Genomic DNA, 26,037 nt, shown 5'->3' with positions numbered 1-26,037 from the left:
CATTACTCAAAATTATAACAAATACATAAACCCAACAGAGAAAGAAGGTATGCAAATTACAAAAATAAAAACTAAAAGTAGCTATTTACATTCCTAAATGTCATTCCAAAACTAATATCAATCTTTAATCTTACATTTATAAATACTTATTACTGATTTTTAAAATGATCGATTACATAAACAGTTCATGGAATTTAATTATATTTTTGAACTCTGCTTTGAATCATGGAAGTGGCGAACAACTTCATACAAAAATAAATTCTGGACAGTTCACACGAACTCAAAACTATCACATTAAAACTACACATTCCAAACTGGGGCCCACAAGATTAACAAGAAATCCCAAGTGTTTTTTCAATAACAACAATAATTATCAATAGTTGATTCTTTACAAAACAATGATCGAGAAACATGAATATACATTGTGTACATCCTCATCAGAAATATCCTAAGCTCAGAGTGTTATTTCATTTACAATAACAAATTGTTTTTTTTTATTATTAATGATTCATAAATGAACATTATAATTACGTTTGTTAACATTTTTAGGGTAATAATATATAATAATAATAATAATAAAGGTAGATTTTCAAGAATTAAGAAATCTGAATGTAAAAATTCCTTGGTATATAGCCATGGAACTGGAAATTGACTTAGTGACTGACTTCATAGAAAATTCTCAACAGTTAATTGCCCAAGTAGCTAACCATTATAGTCTTAGCCACAAGTGCACAGCACAAATTTTGTAGCCATTGAAACGGCATAAATTTCATCCATACAAGATTAAACTAATTCAAGAGCTACAAGAATGATTTTGATTGTCATATCAAATTTAAAAAACAGGCGGAGAAGCTGATTACTGTATATCCGCATTTGTTGACAGGATAACTGTCATTTCTGGGCACCCGAAAACCCACACGCTACCAGGGAAACGCACACACAATTTCCTGTAAAGATAAACGTGTGGTGTGATATCTTCGGTGATCGCATTATAGGCCCACCTTTATCGACAGCAATGTACCTGGTGAGCTTTACTTGGATATGCTTCAAGAAGTCATTGGCCCTTGGTTCCAACAGAATAGGGCCCACCGTATTACGCACTCTTGTAATCATCTCTATGTTCGAGCGTTTCTGGATCAAGAATTCCTTCATTGATGGAATTGACAAAGTGGACCTGCCAAAATTTTTTTGTCCAAAAGGCATTTGAAAGTAAGGTGTTCTACTGCCAGGAGACAAACAGGACCCAGTTTAAGCACTATTTGTAAGTTTAGTTTTAGTTTATTTTCGAAGTTCAGTTTCATTTTTTATTTGTTGTTTTATCAATGTATTTGAACCTGAGTGGCTTGCAAACTGTTGGTTTTGATGAATTATATATTTTTGAGTTTCTCTGAACTTTGTTTAATTTTTCCTTTAATTTTGTGTTATTGCTTCTACATGTAATTTTTATTTGTGACGAATTGTTTAAAGGCTAATAATAATCACCATGGTTTGGAGATGAACTAATTGCCTTGATAGTACAGTGGTGTAATCATCGCACAATTTGAGTTATTTTATTTTTGTGGACATTATGTTTATTTTCAAATATTTTTCAGTTTGTTTTGGTTTACCACAAAATGTTTCTTTTTCTATTCTCTTTCCAACAATGTGTCACATGTTAGATGTTGCCATTTTAAAATTTTGAGTTGGGATACACCTCCCCCCATGAGGACTGTCCCCCAAAATCTTTTTATATGCCAAAAGGTAGGTTTCATTAACCTGCAATTATTTAAATTGGGTCAAACCGACAAGAAACAACCAATGGGGTGGCCAATGACTTTTGGATGACACTGTGCATATGGGGTAAAATAAAGGTCTGGTAGAATGTACAGGATCTTCAAAGAAATTATAAAACATGGTTTATAAAAAAAAATTGGAATCTAGTATTTGCAATTATTTTCATTTAATTAATTTAGAGAAGGTTGTAATGAAAAAAATGTTGCCATTATTAGTTGCATGCTTTTTCTTGAGATTTCAATATTTTCATTTATTTGTATAAAACTCATAAAAAATACTCATAGGGAAATTTGGAACCTTAATTGCCATTTACAGTCTTCATATAATATACTTTATACTAAAAATTCATATTCAGAAAATTATGGATTCTTTATTATTTATTTATTTTAAAATTGTAATACTTTTTGTGAATCAATGTTTATGATTATTGAAAATTAAATCAGACTATTGCCTCGTATACAAAATTAATAAATGTTTTAATGAAGGTTGCTTGACAGATATTATGTGTATATCAGGCCTTTTGATCATATGTTAGTTTGCTTATTTAAACACATATGTGACAGAAACGGTCAAATACAAAATAATTGAATTATAAAAAAGAGGACTTTGTGGTTTAATGGTAACATGCTCGTCCAGCAAGTAAGAGACCCGGGTTCGAGTCCCGGCAGAGCAAGTACTTTTAGCGATTCAGTGTTTATTCAAAATTAAATTTAGTATAGAGAATATTTATAAATAAATCAGTACAACAAAACGTAATCTTATAAATAAAAATTAATCATTAAATGTGTTGCTAAGCACTAATCTCAAGAACAGCTGAACCAATTTGGCAAGATAGATTCTTATATGAAGAAAAAGATCGGGAAAGTTTCCCAAACAAATTTAGAATTTAGAAAGATAATATTTATGTTTCATATAACAAATTTTACTGACACTAAACAGTTGTTAACACTTTTAAACTTTCCTTGATATCTCAGGTAAAATTCGAAGAAACTGAAACAATAAATTGTTTACGTTTGAATTTTATAAAATATTAATTACACAGTGTATCAGTAGTGTAATGCAGATAACAAAGAAAAAGTTACCCTTTAACTTTTAAGTCAGATTGTGCCAATGACAAATTAACACATGTAGTTATAATACACCTTAATGAACAAAGCTGTGAATGATTTCACATAAGAAACACAAAACTGGTTGGCTTCCTTGACATTTTGATATAGCATTTTTATAGTGGCTTAAGGAAAAACCGGAATGAACACCACCATGCCTCAACGAGCCATTCTTTCCCAGACTACTGTCTGAAAACAAGACTTCTTTAATGTAAAACCTATTATTTAAGATTATTTCAATATGCATAATAATTAGCTTACCAAGCTAATGTTTACATAAGATTTTAGACAGTAGTAGGTTCCTCATTCTTAAGTAGTATGTATCATTTCTTTTTACGACAGTAAGGCAAACTCAACTATGGTACTGTAAATATGTTCTATACAGCACTATAAATAAACAACAAAAGGCAAAACCTAGAAGTATATCCTTTTTTACCAAAGTAGGTTTCTGAGACACGCATGTATTTTTTAATGGAAATAGATTCCAAAAGATCTAGAATTAAATGGTTTTTTTACTGAAGCGAGTTTCTGGGGCCTATGTATATATATTTTTATTGAACCGGAAAACCCACAAAACATGGCATAAGAGTCGGCCTATTATCTTCTGATCATATTATCCATGAACATTGAAACCATTATTTACATCATAAGAGTGTTAACTAAGTAGGACTTTGATTTTAAAAAGTTGCGTGCAAAGCTGCATGTAACAGCCAGTAGTACTATATAAGTTTTTAAAAATGTACAGTAAAAATTTAACATATAACTCACTTTTTTAAATGATTATTATTGTTGGATGACTGGAAATCTGGTAATATAAGAGCTAAAACCTGTCTAAGTATGTTTTTCTCCTAACAAATCAATCTATTTGAGAAATAAATAATTAGTGGTATTAGTATAACAATGTAATAAAAAATATTGTTAGATACATAATAATGTAATGTATTACACTTTGTATACAGCCTAGCTCAATAGCTTTAAAAAAAATCACAATGTATTTGGATTTGGTGTAACTATATAACTAAATAACTAAAATAATTACTAACATACTCGTATGCTGCTGAAAATTCTAATTATATGAATCAAACATATATTATTTATAAAGAAGTTTGACAAATTACTTATCCTATGTAAATTAGGAAATCTTTCTGTGCTTATTATTATTATTATTTCTAAGATAAAACAACCACATCAAATTGATTGGTTATTGAAATACACAATTGGTCAAAAAGTCTGTTTAATTCATTCCAAATTTGGTAGTTCAGTTTGCTACAAATAAAACATAATTCAAACCATCAACAAACAGTAAGTGATATATGCATTAAACTGGAACAATACGAGTGAGTGAGATTTGTCCAAAATCCCGCTGGTCAGACAGCACAGCCGGGTCTGTACATCATTTGTAGTAAGAAAATAAATTATTGAAACCTATACATTTAGATTTTATTCAACTAGAATAACACATAATAAAACAGTAATATTATTGTAGAGGAAACTAACATAAATAATTATAAAACATTTGGTGTTATGATTAAATATTTTCATAAATCCATTACCATCGCATTCTACCATTCATGAGATAACAAAATCTTTCAAATATTTTGGAGCATATTTCACTCTTGATGGTCTTTTCAAATTTATAAATTTGTCTCGAGAAACGTAATTTGGATTAGTCTTAGTTGAATCTACTGAAGTTTGTGTATAACCCTCTAAATTACTTTGGTTGGTAGTTTCCGTTTCAGTATTGGATGCTGGATGTACCAAAGATTGTGATCAAGACACCGTTCATTATACTCAGAATTAAATTGTTATCCTCTCGAGGTGTTTGATGTCTCCTTTCCATTCTTCAAACGTTCTAATGCATTGTTTGGATTTCATTCAATGAGGTATACTTCATTCACAAAAGGAGCATACTTGCTTTGTCTTACATGACGTTTCAGAAGAACTTTACCAGGATTCATCAACCAATTAGGCAAATACAAGCCATTTGATGATTTTCTTTGAGTGAACAATTCATGAGGTGTTATATTTTTTGCAATAAAGAGTATCAATCTTATAGAGTGAAGAGAATGTTTTAAAACATATTCCTAATCATGAGTAGTCAGTTTTCTGACTTTTAGTGCAAGACAAACTGCTCACTAGATTGTACCACTCAACCACTCTGTCTGCCCATTTCACTGTGTGTTGTAAGGTGTCATCCTACTTGTAGCTACTCCTCTTGAACGAAGGAATGATCTAAATTCTTCTGACATAAAATGGTGATACTCTGATAGTGTGAATATAAGATGGTACACCAAACATTGTGAATAAATCTGAACACTCCAGTAGATTTTGTAAAACTGCAGTAGAATGCTCAGAAGCATCAATTTCTACAACAAATAGATAATGGTCATCAATAACTGTAATGACAGAGTCCATATCACTTATTAAAGCCTTTTCTTATGGTTTTGAGTTTACTCTATTATACCTTCCAAAAGCAACCGTTGAACCACACTTCCTATAACCCTTTCATCACTAGAATTATATGTCCATGGTCTAGTAGCTATTGGTTTTACATCAAGAGTTAGGTTAGCAAAGAGTGGTTGCGGTTCAATTTTGGCTTGTGCTAAAGACCATATTGATATTGATAGAGGATTTTTATCCCTACCAAATCAAGCAGGATTTGAGAAGTTAGGGATAAGATATTGTGACCAATAAGTAACATCACCACAGAAATTAGCTCAGCAAATGTAACATTGATGTATTCGTGATGTTTGAGTTTCATGTTAACATGCGAGCACACGCACCCATTTTTGTTCGCGAGGACACGCACTACAGCAATTTGCTACACATCTTACTATATTGTTTCTCATGATCTTAACATTAATCCCTATGCTGTAGTACTAATTGTTGGGTGTAGTCCGTTATCTTAACTTATTCTAGGTATTAATATTCTTTGATAATACTTTTCCAATTTATTTAAATAAATATTTTACAAATATCTTGTAAAATGATAGTTTTGTTTAACTACGCCGTGGCACGCCATGTTAGCAAATTGCCGCGGTCTCTGTGAATCTCTGGTCGTGGCGCGAGAGCACGCGCCATTAGCATATTGCCGTGTTTGTTTGAATCAGGTTTAAAAGTAATAATAATGCCACAATTGTTTAAAAATCAGTACAATTTATATGTTTTAGTGTCTAAAAAGATACAAATATATCATTATGATATGATAATTTTATATTTATCCTAATGATGTACTAGTTATTGTTAGAAATAGAGTACTTTAAATTATATGTATAATTTAAACAAAATTTAACTTACTTTATACTATTTTCATAACGAGGACTACACTGATATACAAGAATTTTTCTAAAAGTATAATTTAAACAAAATTTAACTTACTTTATACTATTTTCATAACTAGGACTACACTGATATACAAGAATATTTCTAAAATTATATAAACTATTTACCTTTTGATAAAAATGAAAACAAAATTATATTTAAATTACCTGTGTAGCCCTACTCTGTTGTTAAATACAAAGAAAATCACTTCCGCATTTATTTTTGTGTAGAAAAAGGAAGAATAATTTTAGTATGAAACTTGAAAACTTGATGAACTGGGTTTCTACTCAAAATCCATACTTTCATTATTGGTGTCTTCTGGTTCACCTGAACATCTTGTGCATGCAGACACAGTGTGTTCTTTGCAGATCGGTGTCTGACAGTTATTGCAAAAAACTGTTGTTTTTTTCGATTTTTCCTTCTCGGACATATACCACATTTTGCATAGCCTCCTTGATGAGCCTGCTGCACATCGACAGGAATAAGGGCAGGTTGAATCTTGAATATGTCAGCTAATCTGTCTTTGATTTGACGAGGTAATGATAGTTTGTCATTTACTCTTCTTTGTGCAAGGTCTGTCAAAAGTTGTCGCCCTAGATTCGAGAGAAACACTCTTCTTGGAAGGACTATATCGTCAGCTACTCTTAGATTATTTGCTTTGTGTATCACATAAGCATTAATACCTCCAACATTAAGAAGGAAAAAAAAAACAGTGTTAGTGGCCAAAGGTTAGAGATTCTTGACACGGAATATTGTTTTTGCATGGCATCATTTACATCAACACCACATTTGGTCTTATTGTAAAATGTAATGATGGAGGGCTTGCAGCTATCGCCGGACTCTTCGTCAATGTCATCTGTGTCATGGAAAGTAGACAAAGCTAGGACTAACTTTTTATTTGAAGGTTTGTAGGATACCAATACCTCAGTTTGTGTGAATGCGAACATGGAGCTCTTTACTGGTCTCTCTCGTTCCCTTTGTTTTCAGTGATCAACTCTAGAGGGATTTCTGGTTTATTCTTTCTGATTGTGCCAACCAGTGTTAACTTCTTCTGCAGAATATCACGTGCAATGGGAATAGAAGTGAAGTAATTATCACATGTGACATTTCTGCCGGTGTAAGCTATGTGAGAAGTCATTCTATTAACTACATCACGAGTGGATGTGCTCAAAGCAAAGGGCCCTCTATGCTGATTTGTAATAAAAACTTCTAAACTAGAAGTATAAAGTCTTAGAATCTGTCAGTGCCCAAACCTTAATACCAAATTTTCCTGGTTTTTTAGGCATGTACACACGGAAGGGGCACTTGCCACGGAAGTTTGGCAGCATTTCTTCCAATGTGACGAATGCTCCGTGAGAGTAGTGCTGCCGACAGCTTTGAACAAACTTTTCAAACAGTTCTCTTAAGCAATACATTTTGTTTTGGGACTTTCTCAATTCTCTGTCATCACCACTTACATCATCAAACCGTAAGTTTTGCAACAAAAACTTAAAACGATTCACTCCCATGGCCAGTCTGAATATCTCTAATCCAAAACCATCACTTCGCCACAAATCTAAAGTATTTTGTACACCTGAATTACAAACACCAGATAGATACAACAAGCCTAATAATGCTCTCATTTCAACGTAGTCAGTTTCTTTGGCATCTCGAATTCGAGAGTAATTTGCCTTATTTTGGGCAATTTTCTTGTTAGTACATGAAACTAAGTTTTCTATTAGAGAATCGGGGAAAAATAACATCCAACATTCTAGCTCTGACTTTGCTCTGATTGCCTCGCGCCTACGGCCAGGAAGTTGTGTTATCAAGTTGTGACTTCTAGCTTGTGATGATTTCTTTTGAGGAGTTTTGGACCAAACCAATGGATTGGGATTTAATCTAGTTATTCTACCAGTATAGCATGGACTAATTATTGCACTCGTTTGTAATAACTGCTGGTTACCTGTACCAGTAACTGCTGAGTTCTGGTGACTGGGTCCAGCAGATGCTATGTCCTGGAAACTGGGTCTAGCGGCTGCTAAGTCCTGGCGATTCGGTTCAGCGGCTGCTAAGTCCTGGTGATTCGGTTCAGTAGCTGCTAAGTCCTGGTGATTCGGTTCAGTGGCTGCTAAGTCCTGGTGACTGGATCTAGTGGCTGCTAAGTCCTGGAGACTAGATCGCGTGGCTTCTATGTCCTGGAGACTAGGTGTAGTGGTTTTCAAGTCCTGGAGACTGGGTCTATCGGCTGCTAATAAACAACTTCCGCTACGTTCTTGAACATAGTCTTCGTCTAATAGATCCCCAATGCTCTCTTCAGAATCACTGTCTTGACTAAAGTTTTGTATAATTTCAGATTCGTTCACATCACTCAAGTCAGATAATACATCGTCTAATTCGCTTGTTCGTGGTTCTGGAACTGACTCTAACAAGTCTCGTATGCGTCTCTGTTCCTCTTCATATGTATCCATATTTTACCTTATAAAGATTTTTTAAGTTCAATATCCAAAACTTGCACACTAAAACTAATTTTTAAAACACAATGTATCGATAATAATATATTGAATACACCAAATTACACGACAGCACGCGCGTGAGCAGATCGCTAACGGTAAAAACGCGACAGCACGCACGTAGGCAAACTGCTCACAATTGGGGTAGCGCTTGACATAACATAAGGACTGCACATCCCGGCGGCCGGCAAGACACTAACCCAGCCCAAGGTCACGTAGAGGGATAGTTTGCCGAGGATTACAAAGCCGCCCAACTTTCTCCCGCAAAAAATGAAACAGCTGCACTCAATATTGGAAAAATGCGGCAATTTGCCGCGGGTGCGTGTGCTCGCGTGTTAGTACAATATCCAATTATACTGGAACACAAGGAAGTAAATGCCATTGATACTTGTCCCTGTCCAAGGGTGACTGCTAATTTGTCTCTGAACAACAGACTGATTAAGAAAACTTTCAGATCTTCAGTGTCTATTAGTGCATCTACAGAGTTGCCACTTATTGTTTTTTAACATCTTTCTTGAGACAAGAGGGCGATGCTGCTGTAACCTTAGCCACTAGAGCTGATAATATACAGAGAGTTATCTTTATGGTATTCTGGGTGGACATTTTGCCTTACAGACTTTAGCATAGTGACCTTTCTTTGAATAGTTATAACAAGTACTATCTTTTGCGGGACAGTTAAATCATGGATGTCTCAACAATCTACAAAAATAACATTTAGAGCCCACTACAGGCAGTTGTGTAGTACATGTTGTGTGTACCTGTCAAATTACTTTTAACATTCATTACATTTGTATAAATGGCAATAACCTAAATTAATTTAAAAAAGGCTGAGTCATAAAAATATACATGTATATTATTAAATAATTTGTATTTGTGATACAAATTATATATTATTATTGTGAGAGATCAGGATTCGAGTCCCAGCGAAGCAAGTACTTTTTGTGATTAAATCTTTACTGAAATTAAATTAGGCTATTGCTATTTATACAAATTTAATGAATACTTTATAAATACATTCAGATAAGTAAAGAAAATTAATTTTTAATACATACATACAAAGGCTATATATGTATGTGTGAAAGATGTTTATATCAAATCAGTCTTAATGCCAGTCGTTCAGTTTTTATTTATGTATTTTACTTATTTATTTTTTTTATAAGTGTCATACCAACAGTAAAACATTTCTTATGCTTCATGCTGCAGGATTCTCCCTAGGATACCTGAATTAATATGGAAGTCTGTCAGCCTGAATAGCAGAAGCCCAAATATAATAAAAATGGAAGGTTTAAATCGGTTAAAACCTTCTTTAACTTGTGTACAGCACTAGTTTAAAATTTATCATTTCAAACTGTAAATAATATATTTGTTTATTTTACGAAAGTAGATAAAAAAACCAGTGCTCTTATTTCAGCTCTCACCATTGCTCTCAGTTAATAAATGTTCAACGCCCGATGTGAAATGAGGCACAATTGCACAGTACACAAATAATGTTCTGCTTCCTTGTAGCGAGCTCAGTTGATGAATAGCCAGTTGACAGATGCTGTCTAAACTAAAAATATCAGTCAACAGTTCAGTGTACACAAATCTGAGATAAGAAAATAACAGGGCACTTTTGTTTCTGGACAACTCAAATAGCAGTACAGCAAATTATGTACTGCGGAAAGTAGTGCAACATGCTAAGGAAATATATCTGACACTTTCATATTTGTTTCAAGAAGAATTTTAACCATTATTTTTTTTTGTTTCTATGGTGGAAAATTGTACAATACCCTGACCGAATAATCACAGGCCAATGATCAAAACTCTACTGTACAAATTATATATATTCTGAACTAATAGGAATAGTGTCCAAAAAGTAAGTTTCCTGAAGATATAAAATATTTAAAAACTGGTTAAAAATTGTAAATAAAATATTTTTATATTTATTGTTATGTCCTTATTTTTCTAAATTGTTATCATCTCGATTAATTTTTTTTAAATCTTGACAACAACTTTTTTTATTCCAGTATCAATTGATACTACCACAAAATGCTTCATTCAGCTAGTTATCTCTACTAGTAAAAGTCACCTGAAGCCAGGTCAGGTGAGTACGATGGATGACGAAAAATTTATCATTTAAATTTATCCAGAAGTTCATGTGAGTGCTGTTTACTGTCATGCCTGTCGACAAGTAGTCATCCAACAACACACCTTGACAATCCCAGAATACTGTAGCCATTATTTAACTCGTAGCTTGTACAAATTTTGGTTTTCGAGGTGCCTGATCTCCTCTTTACTCCTTCATTTTTGATGCGAATGATACATTTAGCTCCATTTCACCTTCCACTTCTTCTGGCTTTTTATTACATTCTGTCTTTTAAATTTGATGAAAATATCTAAAATAAATTCTTTTTATGTGATTTCGGTGGGTTACATTTTCTTTGTAACCCACCGTTATGAAATGAAATATAACTTTATTTTTGAGGTGGAGTTAGGGCTATTTAGTCCTCTCTTCCACTCAACCTGAAAGCCTGTTGTAGCTCTAATCATACTCTAAAAATACAACTAAGACACATTAGCTGACTCACCCTATACATAACATGAATCGAAATATACACTATATATAACTCAGCTTGTGGAAATGATAACAGACCCAAACAAGTTGAAACTTGGTATGACAGTTGATCTTATTAATACCTCGGCTTGATCTGTAGGCCAGTTTGGTATGCCATTTCATTCCAATATGATGGTCATTCAAATTTTTAGTGATGACCATAGAGAATAAGTAAAAAGCATTTTGAAATGCACATAATATTTCCTAATTTTCTGTTGTAAATTACTTTAACAGTTAATCATCAGCTCTCTTTATAAATGAATCCATTGATAATTTAGAATTTCACACACTGACAGCAAAGGTAAACTGACAGACCCATACTCTGTTGTTAAGTACCAACTTACACTTGGACAATAAGATAAGATTCATATGATTATCGCCAACAGCAAAATTTTCCCATAACTTTTTTAGCAATTGATATTTTTAAAATGTCTCTTAAGAAGACTGTCATTCAAAGATTCATAAGTATTTAGTTATTTCTCAGTTTTTAAGCATTTTGTATAAAAACTGAAAACGCTTTAGGAACTATACTTTATTTAGAACTTTTGTGCCTATCACCTTTGTTATAAAAATATATTACGAAGGCGGTTTAATAAGTCAGTGACTTTTTGAATTTAACTAACTTGCAGTAACTTTAAATGCAACAGTTCTGCAGTAAACTGTAATCTATTGGTGGACATATTTCTAATTTTGAGCAAGCTGTGTCGTGCATTTGGTGTTTGATAGCCGTCCAAAGCAAACAATCTCGTAAATTTTCACGAAAATGCAAAAAAAGGATTTCTATGTGCTGCTTAAGCATTACTTTTTACATTAAAAAATCAATCACTGACACTAAGGAAAGAATTGATAAATACTAGGGGGACTCAGGACCTTCAATTTCAATGGTTAAAAAGTGGTTTACAGTGTTCCGTTGTGGTCATACCAGCACTAATGATGCAGAATGTTCAGGTCGCCCAAAAGAAGTGATCACACCAGAAATCATCAATAACATCCATGAAATGATATTGGACGATCAGAGAATGAATGTGTGTGAGTTGGATCATGCTGTATGTATTTTACCTGAATGGGTACATCACATTTTACACAAGTATTTCGACATAAAAACTCTCAGCGAGATGGATGCTGTGATTACTCACACTTGGCCCTGTGACTACTTCAAAAAGTGTTTAGTGATGTTCAGCCGTAATCTGTTTTGGCACTGTTTTGTAACACTGTGGACGAAACATGGATCCATCACAAAACGCCAGACACCAAGAAACAATCTAAACAGTGGGTTGTTCGGGGTTAATGTGGACCAGAGAAGGCCAAGGTGAGTCTGTCAGCCAACAAGGTCGTGGTTTTTTGAGATGCACGGGGTGTCATTCAAATGGATTACCTTGAAAAGGGTAAAACGATCACCAGCAAATATTTTTCAGAGCTTTTAGACAGTTTTGACATTGATTTAAAGCAAAAATGCCCACATTTGGCGAAGAAAAAAAGTGCTGTTCCATCAAGACAATGCACGTGTGTACACTTGTCTAGTCACAAAGGCAAAAATCCATGAATTGGATTGCAAAACTCTATGAATTGGATCACAAACTGCTACTCCATCTAGCATATTCTCCATATTTAGCCTCCTGCGACTATTTCTTGTTCCAAAACCTAAAGAAATGGCTGGGCGGTAGGAGATTTAGATCGAATGAAGTCATTGAAACAAACGCTTATTTCGAGAGCCTTAAGAAAACTTAGTATTTGGTGAGAATTAAAAAATTAGAAAAACGCTGGACTAAATGTATCGAGCTTAAAGATTATTATATTAAAAAAAAATTTGATTTGCAAAAAACAAATGGTTTTATTCAAAGTCACTGACTTATCAAACTGCCCTCGTATAATATATCATATATATTATATTATCCACTGCAGCTTTAGAGATTCTTCCAAATGAAAGTTTTTCAACCTCTACTAGATAATCTTACTTTTTCAGAAAATTATACACAAGCACTCCTGGCAAACCTCTTGAAAATGATAACAACCACAAGTCTTAACTGAATTCAATTCATTGTAATAATTACACTCACTGTTGAGTATCATAAGACGCCTAGAGCAGCAAGTGTTAATATGCTCTGAATAAGATTATAAACCATTTCTATTGAATTATAAATCTCAAAAATATAATCCATTTATGAAAAAATGCCTTTATTTCACAGTATAGAATATTCAGTAAAATTATTTTATTGTTTGGACTTTTACAATTGCACAACATTTTGATCTAAGCCTTGACCCTCCATACAGAGCAAAATTAGTCATTAACAAATTCTTAAATTATTAAAAACCACAGTTGTGCCTTTTTGGATATGTCAAAGGGTTTTGAGGTGATGGGCTTCCATACATTTTTGAAAATATATTTTGAATGTCAGCATTAGAGAGTTGCAATATCAACAATAATTAATTAACTACAAAATTATAATTGCATCTTACATTCAATACTTCAAACTTTGAGTTTATCTCATGTTAATAGAATTTAAAACATGTACAAAACTTTGATACTGTTCTTGTAATGATTAAAAAAAACTTGATTTATCAATAAATTATTCTATTTTTTTAATTTCCCAAGTTAAACCATATCATTTGAAAAAATGAACAAAGGTGCATTAAGTGCTGTACTTTATGAATTATACTGCAGAGCAACCAGAACATAGCTGACTATTTCCACATTAAGAGTCAATGACTCTATAATTATAAATCACAGAGTAATAGGTTTGTTGATCATTTTCATAAACCAAACTTCAAACGATTGTGTAAACAATGTTCTGTGCTTGGTAAGCGTTGAAACAAAATTTATATTAAAAGAGCATGCCAGCTGAACAAACTGCTTGAAGTGAAAGTGCTGGACCAAACTACAGATAGTACTTTTTGCTCTAATTTAAATTTCGCTATTTAAAGTTGTATTTATTTCAAAGTGCTGGTGTGAACAAAATGAATTTGCACAAACGTGTTGATGGCATGTACAAGTTCGCTTACCAACGTTAAGTTTAGGTCGGGATGAAGCAAACATGGCTGCAGATTTATTGTATGCAGATTTGAGGTCAGAGTTCCACGACTTCTGTAGCTAAAGGGACAAGTTTTAAAACACTTAAAATTGTTGTGCACATAAAAACGATAGATTTAAAATTTGTCTTTAATTTCAGGAAAAAGTACAAATTTGTCTTTTTCTAATACAGTCCCCTTCCATTTATCCCATGTAATTTTAGAATAAACCTAAAACATTGGTTGATTTGAGGCCATGTGAAAATGTATACTGCATTGTTTTCCAAATTGAGGAGTCAACTTATCGTTTATTGGTATGTGTTACTTTTGACATGATAGTGGAACATAACATGTAGGTATGTTTTGATATTATGTACCTATTCTTTGACAAAAAAATATAACTTTACAAACTAAAATTACTTATATCTGTTATATATTCAAAAATATAACATTAATATAGTTTCAACTTCAAATCAAACAATGCTACAACAACAAAATTACTTGGTACAAAATTCAACACTCCCACATGGGGTGGAACCAAGAATTCATGATTATCAGTAAAAAATACTTAATAGCTGGAAAATTTTTATGAAATAACTATATGAGATAAAGTTTTATAATAAAAGCACAGTAATTAATAATATTAATATCAGGTGCACTAATACGAATGTATTTTCATAAAAAAATTCATATAAACGTCACAGCTGCTACAGCTGCCCACACCAAATAAGTCCAATGGTGGATGGTGCATGTGAATTCCTCCTCAATACCTGAATAAAAAACTGATGCCAGTTTTACGTGTATGATCAATTTCATCATATGTTGCAATAAAAAAACATAGTTGTTACTGAAAAAATACATGTACTTTTGTTTTTATTCATATATTTGGCAAACATTATAAGTCGAACAGACAGTAATGGCCATAGCTACGTCATAGAAATAACAGCCAATGGTTAAAAAGGAAATAGCAAAACCTCCTCAAATTTTTCCAGATTATTTTGGTGTGGGCAGCTCTAGTTAGTTAACGTATTTATGAAGATTACAGCACCTGCAGCAAAGATATCGAGGTATATCATCTCAATTTTCTCTATCCAGTTTTAGCTCAAATTTCTTTTACTTCATGTTATTTTTTCACATCCTTTTTGTGTACAGAAATCCAGAAACAAGGTGAATGAGGTGGCCAGATTAAAACTAACATTTTGGGAGTGCCGATGGCTGAGCAGTCTAAGACATTAGAACATTAGATAGCGCTTTCTTTGTTAGAGACATCACAGGTTCAGACCAAAGCACTTTTTATTGGTACCATCGACTCTATTTGGTTTGATGAGATTTTCACACAGGTCAGTGGCCCATGAGGATGGGCAGATTAAAACCTAAAAGGGGATCAGGCTCTCCTTTACATATATGTATAAAAAAATACAATAATTATAGAAACACGTGACATCAAATTATAACCATGTAGGTGTCATTATTAAAATATAGTTATTTGAATTTAAAATTACATCAAACAATTTTTGTTCTGTGTCTATATTTAATAACATAAAATTTAAAAAGCCAGCATAAATAATCCCTTCATCGACTACAAAAAAACCAGATAAAAAACCAAATCTCTCCTTCAAAAAATTATTTGAAATAAAATTGTTTTAATAATAATTGAGTTAATTGAAGGAAGAAGGAAAACTAGAAACATCTTCTTTTATTGCTATAATAGCTTAACATTTCAAAGACCTGATCTTCATAGCCTATGTTTCTTGTTTTCTCGTCAGGATTTTCATACTTTTTTATTTAGTAAGTCATTAGAGTTGATCCGCTATATATAGTTCATGTATCTGCTGATAATTGGGAATCTGATTTTATTATTTAACATATTCTTGGTTAGAGATGTGAAATGTGTTTGGCTGAATGGGACAGCATATTTTGTTGGTTGCTACCACACACAGTACCCAATCAAGATTAAACTACGTCGCAAGAGGTTAAAAGTAATTTTAATAATGAAATTGAAATTTCTTGTTCTTATTATAAACACCTTGAATATAATTTTACTTGCCTAATTATTATGTAAACTATTTAAAATACAGTTTTGTTGTCTTACTACTCACAAGATGGTAAAAATTGTTTGAAGGCGAAAGATAAAATCTAACTTAACTAAGTGGAATGAATTAAGACCACTTATACAAAGTGCAGACACAGGTAATTTATTGTTCATAAATAAGAAGATTCTTTCTATATAACAACTATTTGGCATCATGTGAGGAAATCAACTTATTCTTTTAATATTCACTGTCCTAGTATCACATATCAGCGAGACTGATGTTGATTATCATCATGTGATGCAATTAGTTAGGTTAATTTAAAAAAAGTCATTCTATGTAGGAGAAAAATTTCTAATCATTAGAAAACGTGTCAGTCTCATCAATCACAATTTATAAACATATAGTAAACACTTATATCCTTATCTTCAGCAAATTATTTTACATAGTGACTGCAAATAACTCAAAAATGAGTTACTGCATTTTAAATGTCAATAATTCTCTGTGGAATGATAAGCAACATTTCTCCCCATTTTGCCCATCTTATGGAAGGTACTGTAAAGAGTTATTATTATGAAACATCAGAATAAATTGCCAGAACCAAGGCATTGTCACTATCTTAGAACACATTCCCTACTGGTAGATAGGTGTATAAATTTCAAAAATAAATTAATAATACTAGTTTTGTAGATCTCATTAGAGTTTCAAACAATATCTACTATAGAAGGTTTTACGATTTAGCCTGAGGAAGAAGAAATAATAAGTTCAAACAAAAAGACATAAGTGGAATCAATAATAAGGATATTTTAGGTGCAAATTTTCGATAGGAGTTCCGGAACTCTTTGCTTAAAAGTTATTTTCTCTAAAATGTTTGATTTAAAATAGTTTCAAGTAACGCATATATTGTAATGGGGTTACTTGGGTGTCGTACTGCAGCTATTAGTAAATAGGAAAACTTTGATTTACTTAACTCTACATACATGTATGTAACATAAAAGTATTTATTTCAAAATATTACATTTTTTATGTATATAAAAAATTCACAATATATACCAAAGTTTATAATTTACCTAGATTTTATCTATATTAATTTTATTTGTTAATAAACAAAATTGAAAACCTCTTTTTATATTTTTAATGTGTAAAATGTACATGTCTTACAACTAATTTGTCATTATGTAAAGTATTATTGGTGCCAAACAACTACTAGTTACTTGTAATGGCAGTTGTTTATCCCTCTGACTTACCACATTAGCAATAATTATTACCCTAAACTAAATTAGAGTGTTCCGTGATTGTTGATTCTTGAGAAATAACACTAATTTACTCATAATATAACGGACAACAATGTGCCAAGTAAGCTCTTTTCTAAACTGCTCTGAAAAGAACTACTTGAATGATAATGAAATCTCAGTGTTTTTGTGCTTATTCTATGGTTTCCAGAGTTCTTTTCCAGTGAACTGAATACAAATTAGTCAAGAGGATATCAATGAAAAATTATTTTCAAGTGATAATAATTTTGTCACTTGAAAACAATTTGCAAGGAATTTACCTGCCAATTTAACTTATTGTATGTAAAACAAAAAGATTCTTGAATTACATGCTACAGAAATCTTACCGAAAACACATTCACTAAGACCTAAGAAAAATACAAATCTAAATACCAAACTATGACTGGAAACAGACACAAAAGACCAACACAAGACTGGGGTGTAGGTTGCTACATGCATAGCTGTGCGATGTGATGCTGTCACCTACCTGGCATCTTGCCCTTCAACCGAACGGTTTCCGAATCTGTGCATCAGACGTGCGCCAGAGCGGCGTAACGAGGCTCGCAGCTTGGAGAGGGACCCGCTTCGCTTCAGTTTGCCCTTAAAACAACCCACTTACACTTGTGAACCCACCCTTCAACAGGATGTACAGAGAACCCCGGGGCGCTTGTCGCTGGGTGCTCAAATAAAAGACAAACTCATAATCACAGGTCCTTTTATTGTACAAAATTCTCCGTAATTACAATGTGTACACAACAAGAGCCAACGAGTATGATACAAGGTAACTTAGTGAAACATACCTCGCTAGTCTACAGCCCTAGAGGCTCATGGGACTTTCCGCCAGTCCAGTTTGTGGAAACTTCTGTCCACAACTAATTAACTATATGTAGCTCTAAATATGTAGATCTAATTTAATAAAAAATTAACAATAAAAGAACCAAACATTTTTTGCTATCTGAATGCATTCTACTATTGAAGGAAAAGTTACAGAAATGAACATTATGTTTAGCAAACCATATACAATAAAAATTTTAATTCTGTACACAGTAAATTTCTCATGTCAAAAAGACGGCAAACGGATTTGAATGAAAAATACTACAACAAAATTGAAAAACACTTAATTTGGTTTCTCAATGGTAATGAAATTTAATCAAAACAGTGTTAAGTCAATATAGGATGCCTGACTTGAAATATTAAGAGCATTGGTAGAACAATAATAAAATAAATAAATCTAAAAAGTAGTACTGGAAAGCCCATGAAATCTACAATATAAACTACTGTACTATGAAAGAAATAGTTATTGGACATTTTGTGTTGGCGTCATGCAATGAAAGATCAATACACTATTGTGTTCAACATTTATTTAGATTAAAATAAATTTAAGTTTCAGATTAGGTTGATTGGACATAACAATTATGTAAACGTTAAAAAGAGAGAAAATGTGTATTTCAATAAAACAAAAGGGGGGATACAGTAGAGAAATATTTTTTTTCAGCATTTCATTTTTTTAAAGCTTACAAAATCAGTTTTCAATTAGCATATTGATATTAAACCTTTCATTGTCATGCGAAATATCCTCCAAAATGACCATTTTTATGTTGTAACTGACCCTTCTAAAACTTAATAAAGGCATCACATCTAAGGGTTTCTTGAGCATTCTAAGCGTACAACAATATCACGACGGAATCAACATAACATTTCATCATCTAGCCACTCTAAGCACTATCATTTGATTATTTCATGGCTTAACAACATAATTGTCAACTATTACAAATTACTTCCTTTTTTGATTATTATTTAACGTTTTCATACAAACCTGACAACACCCGTTTAAAAAAAGAGCACCATTTTATTAGTGATATATGGAATTATATAAAAATTTGAAAAAATAGAGTAAAACAAAATATTTAATGCATAGTTTAAAAACATCACAAATAATATACACTGAAATAAAAATGAGAATTCGCCTGTATAAAATGCAAGGAGGAACCTCAATATTGTGTATGCCACAACTAATGTGGCATGTAAACCGATCTGGTTTTTATTGTTCCTAAACAATCTGTCGTGTTTAAAGTCAAAGCAAGAACCTAACAGCATAACTGAGATTACAGGTGTCTATAGTAAATTATATCCTAAGCAAACGTATAAAATTAAAATTATTGAAACTTAACAATTAACTAACACAGTTTTATGTAAAAAAAAGGACAAAGTAAAACATAAGTAAAATTATAGTAACAGAATAAATAACGAAGCAATAAATATTATTATATGTATTGGCTATCAAGCTTGGAACGGACCAAATTAAGTAGAGAATATGAACTTAGACTAGAATGTGCAAAAATGGGTATCACGCGCTGTTGTTGAATCCGAGAACGTTGAAAAGTTTGTTTTTGAGTCCACCCGTACGTGGGTCCAATGCCCCGGTTGTTCTCTGTACATAACCAGTCCCCTGCGACAAACCAAAATGTCAAAATGTTGTCCAAGAGGTGCAACTAGTGTACCGATAATATGTGAACCCTTTGGTGGTTAGGTTTCTACAATTTATTACAGGTTATTATGAAAAAAAAAAAACAATGTCGGATTTGATAATACAATACTTGACATCATTCCTGAGAATTAATAAATCATTCAATTCATTAAGAAACAGAACAAATCTCAGAATAAATTACTGAATAAAAATATTTTTGGAAAATTTAAATTTTGAATGTTCAGTGTTCAATTTAGTTGATTCTAAAAGGTATTCAAGTGATATGAAAATGGTTCCTATTAAATTTTCTAATAAGTAATGATTGAATTTACAAAACATATAAACAATAAAATGTACAAAATTTTGAGTTATATTTATTTTTTAAAGAAATTTGGCCTCAGTTAACATCCACAATGTCTGTGATGAGGGAACAACACGGACCAGCATAACTTTCAGCAACTACCATATTACTACAGTTTACTTACCTGCCTCGAGTCTACACTAGAGCACTGTATGTATTTGTGCAGTCTATGGACAATAATCACAGTTCTTAAACATGCAAAATTATGCTTATAGAGCCAGGCCGCACTTAAAATGTTCATACAAATATTCTAGAAAATGTAGTAGATATAGTTATAAGGGTGAAAAAACAACATCCTCTTCATTGGGTATGAATTTATAGAAACAAAGAAAGATTATGCATAATTTAGCCATTTATCTCTCTAGGATTCATTACAATCATATTTCTTATCATGGTTTTCTTTAGGCCTCACAAGATTTTTTGTTGACTTTTTTTTAAGTATCTGCAATGAGATACCCACAGAGAAACACTTGCAACGATCGAAAGCAGGATGATAGGCAAGTGTCTAGATTTCACTACCAGGATGACCAGACATCTAGGGAAACGTTGCACGGATTCTACTGCTATCATGCTCATCTGGCATGGGCTTCAACATATCCTCTGATAAGATAAAGATTACCTTCAAGTTCAGGTTTCAAAGGGGAATCCATAAAATGATCATCAATTCTACTAGAACACAAATGGAAGTTCTGCAGAAACTATGCTGGTTGTCTTGTCACTGCGATGAAATCAACTATGCCTATCTGTTCTCCTGGCTTACCTGAAGATTACTATACCAACTTTGACCAGAAAACCACTATAAGAGATGCGATTTTGGTGGTTCGTAAATTTATCAGTGATTGAATTTATAGTAAACTGCCTCTTATGTAACTTAATTCAATACTATTGCTATCAAGAGTATGTTCAATTTTCATCCTTCACAACCAAATGTCCTACAAATTCAGAGAAGAATAATTTTAGATTTCATACAACTGTCTATATTTTATGAAATATACAAATCCAATAATCTTTTATGGCCCAGCCTGTAGTTAATTCAAAATATATACAGTTATCATTCAAAACATTTACTATGTAAGCCCCCCCACAGTCCAATATATTGCTCATATTTTCATAAAACTATTGCTATAGCATGTTATATAGCAATGACCATTAGTTTATTTAAAATTTTACTATTCAATTACAGAGTAGTACTTATTTGTTTACCACCTGTCGAGTTGTTTAAAATTTAGTTTCCAGTACAAACAAAATTAGCAATAGCCACTCAATTTCATTTTAAAACTCTCATTGTTTTCAGTTTTGGTGAGTAGGAAAACTTTTTTTCAAAATCTGTTTATCAGAACTATAGATTTGATAGATTATGACGAATTGGACATTCTACCAGCTTTTTCTTATTGGAATCACATGGTAATGTCACATCTAACACTGATCGTGATTTTGATAGAGCCACATACACTGGACGGGTATTTTTGTCATTTACTTAATGGATAAAAGTATTAGAAAATAAAAATGAGATCTTCATTACATTTTATTTATCAATTAAAAACTGTTATGGAGTTAATTTTTTATTATTTTCTTACTGTAATAGTAGATATGAATAGATTTTTCAAAAAATACATTTTTTGTTCACACAGAAAATAAATAGAATTGTTCTAAAAATTTCAAAATTACTCAGTTCTTGGATGTCATAACTAACATTATCAGCAAAACTACTACGATTAACGTCTCCTTGAAAAATTGTCATCCTTTGTATAAGGATGAAAGACAAGTGTTCTACCTAAACTTATCCATCTGATATTCGGTAACTCATCATGTAAATTTTTAAAATTCAAATGTGATATACACCAACAAACGAGTTGTTAATTAAAATATATTTAAAAAATCTTAGATCAAGAGAAAGAATTAAAATATTCACAAATGGCTTCAACGTTTTGTTGCTATCTTTGTGTAACTCATTTGCTATTCCAGTAATAACAAAATAACAAAACTGTAATACAAAATTATTTAAGAAAAGCTAGTGGCAAAGTTAAAATTTTCAAAGACAAAAAGTATTTTGTTAGAAACAAACAATATTTAAAAAAAAATTTTTTTCATTGCATAATTATTTGTTAATATTAAATTGCTTACAAAATTAACTACTCATACATATACATATCAGTTAATAAATTATAGTCACAAAAGAATAAGAATCACAAAATTTTCAATAAATTATCAATTTTGTCAATATTGCAAAAGCAAAAATAAACACACAAACATTTTGTAGATTGATCCTACAACAGTTTACTAATAAAAATTGATAGGTGAAAGTATCTGAGAAAACAGTTAACTCCTTTTAAATAGCTAAAATAAAGTTTAAACAAAAATAAATTATAAACCACTCTTCAAAACATAATAAACTAAATTGTTGTTATACCAGTGTTCCATGTATTTTAATAGTATTGCATAAAGATTTTTTTTTCTTATTTTTATTTAATTAAGCAAAATAATTTTTGTAATCAATGATAAATTTAGTTTACAGTAGTATGATTACAATAATAAACGTTTTACAACTCCAGATTAAATGCTTCCATCCCACCTCACTGATGAATATCGCAATTAAAGAACTTTTGGCAGGCCAGGGTAAAGTTTATTAATTTTAGCCTATACATTGTCCATTAACAATTAAGCTCTAAATTCAAAACATAAAAAAATATCTTTTCATACAAAGAAAATATTAATACATTATGGCGTGATTAGATCTCATATTGATATGACATTATCTCAACGCTGTCACAGAAAGGTTCACTAGTTATAAATTGTCTTGTTAGCTTGAAGTTGGAACATATTTATCAATCTGTATAAACTTACTGGGAATATTCTAGAGCTCTAAATAAGACCTTTTGTGTGTATTATGAATGTATTTGCCGATAGTTCCTTTTGAAATGCAGCCTACAATAACTTTGTTACTGTGACCAAAAAGTTATTGAGGCTTGGCAAGGGTTTGGCATAAGAGAGTATTTTAACAAACTATAATTATTATGCAGTTAAACATTTTACTTGTGACCTCCCTTCCAAAGTGGTTTGTTTATTGTATTGAATCTGAAAGGAAAAACATGTTATACAGTTATAAAAATATCATTTGCTGCGTAATATTCTCAGAAATGTTTAAAAAATTTATGAATCCTTGACACTTTTTTATGGTATTATACTATTCTTGAGCAAACATGAACTTCTATAGTACAGGAAAGAATTTTTAAATTTACTAAAGAACAGTTTTCACTAGCTTAAACGAATAAAGAAACCAAATTTGTTATATTTTTATCCTCACAGTAAAAGTGAAATTTAAAATAATTGTTCTAAAAAATTTGCTTTATTTTAGAACACAGACATAGTTCAAGACGTCAAAGTTCACAATGTTTAAACAATTAGTTTTGTTGCAGAAGGAAAGGGGCAATTTTTATAAGGTAAACTTGGAATCTTGTAGCAAACTCATGGTTACTGAGAGAAAAAGTCTAATAAACTCCAAGACACACTTCTGAGGGATTTTACAATTATATGGAAACCTTTATATGTTTGCTTCCTCTCTTTTGCTTCAAACTGTTTCCCCTAGTACTAAAAGTATGTTTAATATTTTCAGTCTACTTGTATACCTTTTAAAGTTATATTTCATGTTTTGACTGTGATTATTACCACCATCAAGTGCAAAACAACATTTAACAATCATGCACATTCACTTACCTTCAGTCCGGTGGTCACTGGCAGGCTTATACACTAGAGCACTCAGTATTTTATATTTATGGTACTTTTTTATTAATTATTTAGTAACTTGGAATTTTGTAGACTTCTGATCTACCTGTTTATATTACCGGTACATACATTGTTCAGAAAGAAAACAAATAAAAGGTTTTATATACTTATATTTCAATATATATTTGATTTGTACCTATATTCAGGAAAATATCGATTCATGTAATCCATTACTCATGTTGACCATGTTTCAAAGAGGGAATTTTATACTTTCCTTATATAAATAAACCTTAAAATTAAAGGTATTGAATCAAAATAATTATATACATTTTTATCAGTTAAAATGTTTACAAATAAGAATGCTAAGAATTTAAGACCATTCTTACAACTTTACAAATAAAAACAGATTTCATGTTATAAATACATTAAACTTGTATTAATGCAAAATTCAAAACTGATTCTACAAAAAAATTCAATTAACTATCTTATTGCTAAAAAAGAAGCCAACAATGTAAATTTAAATTAACTTTAAACTAATTCTTATATGTTAAATGATAATTACCTAAAAAATTATAAGGATATGCTAATTAAATAAACTCTGCCTCCACGGCTTTGTGTGTAAAACATGTTGTTTAATGATTTGACAATCATTTATATAAGTTGAGATCATTTTTATTCCAGTCATAGAAGCACAATCAAACCCTTTCACAACATTATTAAGGATTGCAATAAATTAATTCCCTCGTAATAAAATATTCTATAGCTTACAAATAAAAATCTCCCATTAATAAGTCTTAAATTCATTGGTAATGCCCCTTTTGGATGAAATTGACAACTAAATAGGTATTCTTACTTCCGTAAAATCCAAGATCGACAACTGTGGTGTGTGGTGTAAAGGATAAAGACAGTATGATCTGCCGAATGGCTTCATTCTTGTGGTTAAAATAACACATTAAACACAAAAAACAAACAACTTATTTTACAAAAACATATTAAAAGTTTACATGCCTCAAAATAAACGGCACAACTAACAGCAGACCACAGTTACTTAAACTGACATGAAACTGTTCATGTCACGGTCTGATATCATGCCAAGCATATGTAGGCCTACAAACTTTTTATACATTTTTTGTCAAATGATCATTTATTTGTTGTGTTGTGTGTTACATGATTTAAACTGCAAGAACAGAGCTATTCAGCATTTTATCCTGTAGTTAGTCTGATGATGGAATGATTTCCTGTAACTTTATTTAACTGAGTTAAATTTATTTAGACATACAAACACATGTATATTTTTAGTATGCTAAAATCAGAGACGTACACAAACATTCCCTCTGATTTTCAACTGACTGTAATTCAATTCATTTCTACTTTAGTTAAAACAGATTTATTACATTTGGACAATTTATTATACAACAGTAATGAGTTGTCATAATCAAATTATGACTTATCATGTTATTATGCTGAGTTTTCGCTACGTAAATGGTTTTTTAATGCCTGGTATTTTATATATATATATTGTGGATCAATAAATTGTACAAAGTGTGGGCATGGATTCTATGCATTAATAGTTTTCAAACAATAGAATTAACAGAATTATCATTAGCTAGATAAAGAATGTCTCTATAATTTACCAATGAACCACCATGTTTAGGTCATTTTAACAAGAAGTCACCAACCAAACTTTTACTCCAGTTTAAAAAAAATTACTGAAATAAAACAGTTTGTTCTTCACACATCCAATTATATAATCGATACAAAATATTTACAGAATTCTTTAAAGCGTAATCATTTTGTGAGCACCAAAAATTATTAAAACTTGTATACGATTTAAAATATTTTTTTAAATATTAAGATCAATTATATACATAAAAAAAATCTTAACTAACTAAATAAT

The 26,037-nt window shown here is 31.4% G+C and overlaps 1 protein-coding gene across 9 annotated transcripts in view; it reads right to left on the bottom strand.

Annotated features, from left to right (window-relative positions):
- The window catches only part of LOC124357143 (kinesin light chain), a 215,719-nt gene that overhangs the window by 5,634 nt on the left and 184,048 nt on the right, over nt 1–26,037 (bottom strand). For 6 of the 9 annotated variants that reach the window (XM_046808632.1, XM_046808633.1, XM_046808634.1 and 3 more), the window contains one exon: nt 18,077–18,189. The exons of 1 other annotated variant lie outside the window; for it this stretch is intronic. In XM_046808632.1, coding sequence (XP_046664588.1) covers nt 18,077–18,189 — 113 coding nt within the window. Of the gene's footprint in view, nt 1–14,282; nt 14,371–18,076; nt 18,190–18,287; nt 20,039–26,037 lie in introns of those variants that run through there. 2 more of the 9 variants (XM_046808640.1, XM_046808639.1) reach the window with 2 other exon arrangements.

The sequence above is a fragment of the Homalodisca vitripennis genome, chromosome 3, assembly GCF_021130785.1.
Source record: "Homalodisca vitripennis isolate AUS2020 chromosome 3, UT_GWSS_2.1, whole genome shotgun sequence".
Taxonomy (NCBI): domain Eukaryota; kingdom Metazoa; phylum Arthropoda; class Insecta; order Hemiptera; family Cicadellidae; genus Homalodisca; species Homalodisca vitripennis.
Note: the sequence above shows the minus strand (reverse complement) of the source record. Positions and strands in the feature narration are given on the sequence as shown.